This window comes from Ostrinia furnacalis, unplaced genomic scaffold (assembly GCF_004193835.3).
Source record: "Ostrinia furnacalis isolate ACB-3 unplaced genomic scaffold, ASM419383v2 OfSCF7340, whole genome shotgun sequence".
NCBI lineage: Eukaryota > Metazoa > Arthropoda > Insecta > Lepidoptera > Crambidae > Ostrinia > Ostrinia furnacalis.
The window spans coordinates 756,855-765,913 of NW_021137579.1; the positions used below are offsets into that span (position 1 = coordinate 756,855).

Consider the following 9,059-nt stretch of genomic DNA (forward strand, 5'->3'; position numbering starts at 1 on the left):
AAACAATAACTAAGCTACCAAGTAGATAAACTGTTTCTTTGGAAATTTGTTACTTGCACCATTCTAAAAGGTACCTAAGTATAAATTAATTGTAATGAAAAGAAACGGGGGCCAAACAAAATCTCACTTCAAACATAAAAACACTCCATAAAAATATCCAAGTGCAAGTTTTATTCAACCAAACATCACAAATAAAACAAAATTACTAACAAGCATCCTTCTTGCTCTTATTAATTTTGCGTTTAATCCTCTCAGTGTACGCAGCCACAATATTTGACAGAAGCGGCAGTGATGATGACTTCTCATCATCTCTCACACCAACCTCCGCACAGAGATCCGCCCTTGTTCTTTTATCCTTCGCCATAGCTGCCTCTGATGTCATCACTGATGCTGTATACAAGTACCCGTTCCATTCAAGGTATTCCCGCACCAGTTCGTTCACTAGAAGGACTTCGTCAGTTGGAGCGGGTATCAGGGTTTTCCTTTCTCCGGCATTTATCGAGAATTGCCTTTCTTGGAGTACTTCAGTCACTTTGGCACGCATCTGAAACGGATTAGAATCGCATCACCAAAAAGATTAAATTGATTTTCATAGGGATAGGCAGTTCGTTGGTCGACTCTGATTGAGGTTAGGGTGTATCATGATAGACTATGCAAGAATATTCCAAATATTCAGATCTACCTACCCTCGGAAATGATACAGTCGAATACCCCACCGTGTACCTCGTCAGCGCAACCACGATCACTTTGTCAAGAGTGTCCGATTATCAAGAGTCTCCAGATCAAAAACACCTATTTTTTGTCAAAACCAGTATGGCATTGATAGGGAATGTATTCAGAGCATGTTCAGAGCATGTCATAAGTATGGCATTGAACTCTGAGAAAGTTTTGAAACAATTCCACTCAAATTCACGCACATATTTCATGTAGGTATTCAGTTCCATCTTCGTTCCATCATGATTATTATTTTCCAATACCATTTGGCTTAACCTCAATTACCTACACACAGTACAACTGGTACAACGAACAAAATGTTAATTACCTCAGCCTGTAATTTATTCAAATGGCCACTTTTCTTGAGCAGATCTTTTATGGCTACCAGGAGCTCTTGCTCAGAATTTACTCTGTTTTCGTTCATTATAATTATGGGAATAATAATATTACTTTTATTGTTTTGAGCTTACAGCCGGGGGTAGTGAAGTGGGAATGTCGATGATCTCAAAAGTTTGTCTCATAGATTTTTTTCATGTAGGTAACTAATTTAGTAAGTTTCTTTTTCGATATAGCCGGAGAAAAATAAAATATTTTAAAAATAAAAGAATATTGGTCTTTTTACTTAAAGCTTTGCTATAGAATTAACATTTTACTTTTTGTTACCACCTAAAGCTATAGTTATTATTGTATCACAAATGTAATCAAAAAGTATAGACTCCTTAAAAGTCAATTAATTTAACCATCAACAGATTTTGTAGATAACACAATTAAATAAATGAATGCTACGGTGACGACACCCTTTTGTATATTAATGAACTATGAAACAACTACTGGTGGTGTTAGCTGTCAAGGAACATATAAAATAACAAAGACCAATTAATAATTCAGAGGAATCGACGTAAAACCGGGTGTACCTATAGCAATAAATAATCAATGATACGCCCAGAAAACTGAGTTTGTTGTAGCCTTTTTATTATTTTTATGTTTCGAAGCGGTACTAAAATATAACTTAAAAACAACTATTCTTTGAGTATTGTTGGCTCTACAGTGGCAAAAGGTGAATTTTGATGCTGACATTGTATTGGCAAGGTAAATAAATTGGGATCACTGAGACTTGTAATGTCATTAAAATTTTGAAGCCACACGGTAACAGGACATAATTATCAATAAATATTATTTATTGATGTTACTCATGAAAATAGTTTAACATTACCAGTCGCTTCATCTCAGGTACCTAACACAAGGCGCGGTAATGACAAAAGGGAAATTAAAAACATTTAAAAACAAAAATTATGTCATAATTTTTAATTTCATCATTTTATCGATATTGTTACATGCATCACTAGTGCGTCACATTAATGTCAGTATTATATTACAGCGCGCGTCAAATGGTCCTAATTGCCAGTGTTTGCTTTGATGTTTGTCATCGACTCTTTTGTAAATAAACTGTAAACCTTTGTGGTAAAATAACAGTAACGTTACCTTTTCTATTACAATAACGAGCTATAACATTTTTTTAGGTTTTACTAACCTGAAAATACTGTAGACCCTTGATTTACAGAACGACTTTAGAAAAACTGTTTAATGGTTTGATGGGACGGTTCAGTGTAGTTCATCTATCTGGGGGCACGGCAGTGCCCCCACCAAGTCGAGCTAAAAAGCGGCACGGCCGTACCATCCTTTTCTCGAAGCAATTCAGGCCATTTTCGACCGCCTGTAACTTCGTTGTGGATAAAACTAGAAGGCTAAATTTTCATTAGCTATGCAGGCATTGTAAAGACACGGTATATTTCAAATTTCATTCAATTTGAACCAGTAGTTTAAGAATTATAACGGGTCAAAGTTTCTTAATTTTGTCACTCACTGACTGACTGACTGACTCACCGATCATCAAAATTCTAAGGCACTTCTAGCAGACCTAGAAGCTTCAAATTTGGAATATAAACTAGTGTTTGGTGTATGAATCAAGGAAAAACTAAAATATTTGGGGGCACGGTAGTGCAACCGCTAAGTCTAGCAAAATTTTTCAATTTCGGTCCAGTTTTATAAATATTTAACTACTTACTTAAATAACTTTGTAATACCATATAAATATAAAGGCGCACGGTAGTGTCCCCGCCAAGTCGAGTAAAATTTTTCAATTTTGGTCCAGTTTTCTAGATACATAACTGCTGTCTACAAAATACAAAAAGAAATGAGATCCCATCAAAAACAATACTTGTCAAAAAAACCAAGTCTCGCAACTCAGTTGTTCTACGGTAAAAAGTTGTGAGATCCATGTAATACCAAGTCCAGGCCAGGAAATCTTTAACGTTTTACATAAATATATTGACTTGGCCATCGCATGAAAACACGTGTAGACAAATTAAATTATTTAGTGCGATGGCCAAGTCAATAATTTATGTAAAACGTTAAAGATTTCCTGGCCTGGACTTGGTATTACATGGATCTCACAACTTTTTACCGTAGAACAACTGAGTTGCGAGACTTGGTTTTTTTGACAAGATAAGTATTGTTTTTGATGGGATCTATACCTACCTGTCCTGTGAGCTGAGTGTATGTATTACCTATTAAACGCCTATTTTTTCATTCATTCATTTCAGCCACAGGACGTCCACTGCTGAACATAGGCCTCCCCCAATGCTTTCCACGTTGATCGATTGGTAGCGGCCTGCGTCCCATGAAACCAGGTATATTTCCTTCTGCCCATATAACAGTAACATTTGCCTCTAATGAGATTTAAAACCGCAAATTGATGGTGTCTTAGTGCGGTACTCAATAATTAAACCACAGTGAACATCCTATAACTGATTAAGCAAAATCCGAGCGGATCTGCAAGAAAATTACTCGTTTATTAAGTAACACATTTACACGTAGATGTCAAACTATATATTTATCAACACAATCTTGGCTACACAGTTGCAGTAGCTGGAACTAGAGGTAGGAAAAGGTCCGTAGCTAATACAATAAATTTGAATAATGTGCGGGGATGTTCGACTCATTTCCCACAAGCTTTTTCCACGAAGAAATCATTGCTCTATTGCCATCATTATCTTAATCATCAGGTCATCTAGTCTCTTCTACAGGAGGACAACCTTTTATTATTTTACAGAGGCAAATGGAAGATTTGGCCCAAACTCCCCACGCGAGGCAGGTTGAGAATGCCTGATGTTCACATATTTTTTTACCCGACTGCGCCAGAAGGAGGGTTATGTTTTTCGAGTGTATGTATATATGTATGTTTCTTTGGCACTGCCTACAGCCTAAACGGCTTGACCGATTTTATCGTAAGTGGTGTTGTTAGATTCGTCTTAATCGTGAGAGTGACACTGGCTATATTAAAGTTGGAAAAAAAACAAAATGGCGGATTTTAGGCGCCATATTGTCTTAAAAAAAATTTTTCTTCCCCAAAACTTATCGAGTCCCACTCAAATCAAAATAAAGGGCTTTTTAAGTAGTTTACAAAAATGCACGTTATTTGTTCCCATAGTCTCTTACAAAACTACAGAAAGTGTGGGGTAGTTCTATTCTACTTTGGCAGAACCACACGACTAACTTTACCACGAAACTTACACAGATCGTCCTCTCATACGTTACCGATGCGCTACAAATATCAAGGTATAACTAGACGTGGGTGTACTAAGTGAGATTCAGTCGCAAAGTTACGTTCCCCAACTAAATGTTAATAACCGAACCCAAATTCGGGATCTGCTTTGTTCACTAACAAGCGTTGTTCTCAAGTTAAACACTGCATAAGTCGGGTATCAAACCCTAGTAATAGGTAACGTTGTTAGCCTTTCAAGTGTGTTCGAGTTTAATACCTAATTACAGTTCTAAAGCTATATAATACTTTAATATTTTAATTAATTATTCTCCCCAAACTGAAAACCGTTTCGTGCCGTTCTTATATTTATACTTCTTGTAATTGACTGTTTTTCCAAGGCGTCGATAGAGACTCTCATGCTTTTACATACACGCCATGTGATAACAAAACTTAGGTTTGGTCTTAGGACAATGACCTGTAAAAAAGTAAATAGTGTCAAGTAATTACATAGAGTAATTATCAAAAAGTACATTTACGTTACGTCGTTCAAAATGTAAGATGTAAATTATTTGAAAATACCTTGAGCCAAGATTAAGCAAGGATTTTTAAATTATTTGCTTATAACTAAGTATATTACAAGCTTTTAAGTATATGAGTAATATTTTTATCGAAGCGTCATCGTCGGTGGACATTACTTTGATATAGTGCCGACTTTACAATATTAATTTTAGGCTGTATTTCAGTTCAGCCAAAATGTACCACAATGTTTAATTTTTTTGTAAACAAGTCAATAACACAGACAATCGCGTATTGACTCGCGAAATCTTCTCAAAACAACGCATTAAAACGTTTTAGGGGCGGACGATTCTGTAAAATTATTGTTACTTTAAATTGACGCCGCTCGGGACCAATTTGATTTTGAAATATAGGCCGTAACTCGCAATTCGGATTCTATCGTTTCCCGCACGCGATGTGGTTTGTCTTTTGCGGAAATTGGTACCTACATAATTTAATGCAATATGGATACATAGAGTAGGGTTAATAACCTACTCTCCCTATTATGTTCAAACTGGAAATCTAGTTATAATTGGAAGTACCATTTCACACGACGCCTTAACTCGCTTCGTCCAAGTGAAAATCGTTTTCTACCAAGACCATAGATTCATGTCTGTAAAATTCATAATGGCGTGTCCACACATGCCGCCGGCTTATGCCGCCGGGTTTGCCGCCGGCTTTCAAAATGCTTTGCCGGTGTGCCGTCCTGGCCGCCGGGTTGGCCGCCGGCCGTACCGCCGGCCGTACCGCCCGGTATGTGTGGATGCGCCATAATAAATCATAAAACGCACGAAGATAGAGTACTGTCGAGTTTTCTGAAAATATCCGATTTAAAAAAGAATGGCGTGGCCAAGGGAAAGATGGGTTTATATTTATAAATATATGAGTAGACTATTAATTTATTTATATCAAAATTAATGTTATAGAATTGTAGATGATGTTAAGGTTATGGGCTTACTGAACCTATGCCTGGTATGGTTTAACCTTTAAACGCGGAATTGTATCACTTGAAGGTTGCCCATTTGTTAAAATAGGACTTAATTTTGGGAATTTGAAAAGAAAATAATCTTGAAACGTTGTCAGTCAGTTTGCCATAAACTCACCTACCCGTATAAACACTTTACATTTTCATGGAATTAAAATATAACTAAAATAGTAAAAACGCGGGTCTTAACGCGACGTTTATTAATGAGTTACATTATGTACTCACGGCTTGACGTTTCGGCTGCGATGCTGCAGCCTTGGTCACAAGCAGACTGGCTGGTATTAAAAAAATAATAGTCTTTCTTAATAATCACATCATGATATGGTGGAAAAATTTAACTGCGGCGGCAACTAGTTCAACACATTTATGGTTAGGGTCTAACATTTGGCATAGACGAGATATGAACCCACGCCAACGCAACCAGTAATATAAAGTCAAGAGCGCAACCACCAAGCCATACAAACTATAATTATGGAATATTATAATACACGGATCCAAAAATCCAGTAGACAGTCAGTGCAACAACGCCACTCTTGTAGCGGAGTTTTGGGCTGACACTGTGTAGGTTTGTTGTCGAAATGATAAGAAGAAGAAATGCATCAAGGTATAGGTGTACCAGAATCTCATGGCAAATGGGGAAAATAAACTTTGTTGAGTGCAATACTGGGGAAATTGGATTAAACGATCTTGATACTGTTTAATTTTTATTTATGACTAATATTAATGAACATGAAGTACGAATGCCTACCTATACATTTTAGGTATGATGTGTATGAAGAATGTTGTTATACATCGGGTTTTTAACATACGAACATGTCTTGAAAAATAAGTAAACCGTATATTACTGTAAATAATTTTATTGTATCATACTTATAACTTATCACTTCATTCAGAACTAGAAAACGATTCTAAGAACTCCACTTGCATTTCTTGTTCTTCAAATAGATGATCAAGTTAAAGAGGTATTAATATAATATAAATCGCTTTTTCAGCATTTCAATTACTCAAACTTGCTTGATGAAATCTTTTTCAATTTTCTTTACATGGTCATAACATTTTCACCATTCCTCTGCACCAATGCATGAAATACACCTGAAAATCCCGATAAAGCACCCAGGTAAGAATAATATAAAAATAAACATAACCCTCCTTCTGACGCAGTTAGGTAATAAACTAAATGTAGGTAAGTATCAAAACATTTCACTCCAACTTACTGTCAACTCAACGACGCGCTCTAAAATCAAAGATTGACTTTGAATAATGCCTTATTTTACAATACATTATGAAAACAATATGACTTACTTGAGTTTTTTCATCTTTTTCACAAAAATAACAAATAGGCATGAAGAGATTACAAAATTTCTGTAGCGGCTGACAGATCTCTTGATTTACTTTGACAGGTGACAATAAAGCCATAGACAATGGCCATATGAAAAACACACTTTTGCAATATTTTTGTTTGCCATGAGATTCTGGTACACCTATACCGGTGTTTCATGGTGGTTGTAATGTGACAGGGAGGGTGATTTAAAATAAAAATGTTTATTCTGAATGTACATGAAAGCTTACCTTTGTACTATTAGAGGCCGGTCGATCTATTCTCATAAATAAAACACTGGATACTCATCTTTCACATTATATTGCCTTAATTTAGATACAATTCATCACTTAGCACAAAAGCGCGCAGAGTCGTCTCCGCGCGTTCCGCTATCTGACGTTTGATCTTATTGTGACATTGACGTATTGTCAATGTCACACTATGACAACAGCTCATTGGCCACAACGATACCGTTATTTTAACGTTTAGATTTTTCATAATTAACAGTACCTAACGTCATATTTCAGTTATGTATGAGTGAATAATCTATTTGTGGTTATAATCACTGGCTAGTACCAGTTTGCGGCAGCTCTAAATTAGGATCGGTCAGGATTGTGGTAGTACATTCCCACTCTACCGTCTTAGGCCGAGTACGCACTAGCGAGCTGGAACTGTAAGGCTGAGCTGCACTACCAAACTTTGACCGTAACTATAACGATAACCTATGTGTTTTGTATGGAGTTTGGCAGATTTCTGACGTTTGTAAAAGTTAAAGTAAGATGATGCAATCCAGCCTGTTTTACGGTGCTGTTACCTGTTGGTATATTCGAAAGTTTCGCCAGAACAGAATGCACGGTGTGCAGGAAGCCGATTAAGGCCAACGAATACTGCAAATAGAACTGGCTAGATTTTTCGATACATACAATAGAGCATTGGTTCCCAAACTTATTTGAGACGCGCCCCCTTTCGACCATACTAAAATTCCGCGCCCCCCCTCCTCTAGTCAAAATCATTTATTGGTCGTATCGAGCAGTCTGGAATGCATTCTCTCAGCGGTCGCAGGTTTTTATACTTAAGTACACAGATGGCTCGCGCGCCCCACTTTGGGAACCAATGCACTAGAGTCTAGTAGTGTAGTGACTGAAAGACTAAAATGACTAATATTTAATGACGAATATTTATTATTGTTACGAGCATTAGAACCTCGACTATATGAATGTTAATTATTTACTTACAGATTGTTAACTAAATAAATACCAATTTCTCTAGGATTTTTTGAAAACGAAAATAATTTCAGGCGTAGTTACAAATACAGCTAGTGAGCAGACGGCCTTAGAAGGCTCCAAAAATAATTAATATTCTTCACAATTACATAGTTCGCCTCAACTATGCCTTTGTTATTTCAAAGTCCAAATTCGCAAACCCTTATTAAACCCTTATTACCATACTTAATCTAATAGAAACTGTCACGAACTAAAAGTACCTATTGAATATTTTATCTTTCCAGCTTTCAATAGTGTATGCAAAGTTATGCTAACCTCTTTAGCAGCCGTCTGTCAAATTATGTTACGTCTGGTGTCTGGGGATACAGTATCAGCTGTTAAATTTAGATTAGCAGCTTAAATGTAATTCACGATAATATTAACTTAATCTTTGGTAACAATATTGGAGCTGTGATCAGTAACATCACTTTTTCCGTAAACTTTAAGAATATTTCTAGCTCATATTTGGCATATTGTTAAGGAAAGCTCTGCCAAGAAGTGGTCTCGGTTTACAACTACGCATGATTTTTTGCTTGGTCATAAACATTAAAAGAATATGCTTTATTTTTCGTTCCTCATGCTGGTGAATGGATGAATCATATTTGTTGTACGATTTGCAACCGTTAGACCAATATTTTTGCGCATTATTGTCGCCAGACATAAATAAGATCACTTGAACGA

General features: G+C 36.4%; 1 protein-coding gene across 1 annotated transcript; it reads right to left on the reverse strand.

The window, feature by feature from the left end:
* Window positions 1-205: 205 nt before the first annotated feature.
* On the reverse strand, window positions 206-1,181 carry LOC114364036 (lisH domain-containing protein FOPNL). The gene is made up of 2 exons (XM_028320015.1): window positions 1,043-1,181; window positions 206-544 (listed from the first exon to the last, which is right to left on the reverse strand). The coding sequence occupies exons 1-2, from the start codon at window positions 1,136-1,138 to the stop codon at window positions 206-208; spliced, it is 435 nt and encodes a 144-aa protein (XP_028175816.1). The 5' UTR covers window positions 1,139-1,181.
* Window positions 1,182-9,059: the final 7,878 nt, after the last annotated feature.

What these genes read in the sequence shown, in the direction of transcription:
- LOC114364036 (XM_028320015.1), bottom strand. Translation starts at nt 1,138, where the DNA reads ATGAACGAAAACAGAGTAAATTCTGAGCAAGAGCTCCTGGTAGCCATA. An exon ending in TGAATAAATTACAGGCTGAG is followed by an intron (nt 545 to 1,042) that starts GTAATTAACATT and finishes AATCCGTTTCAG; the next exon opens with ATGCGTGCCAAAGTGACTGA.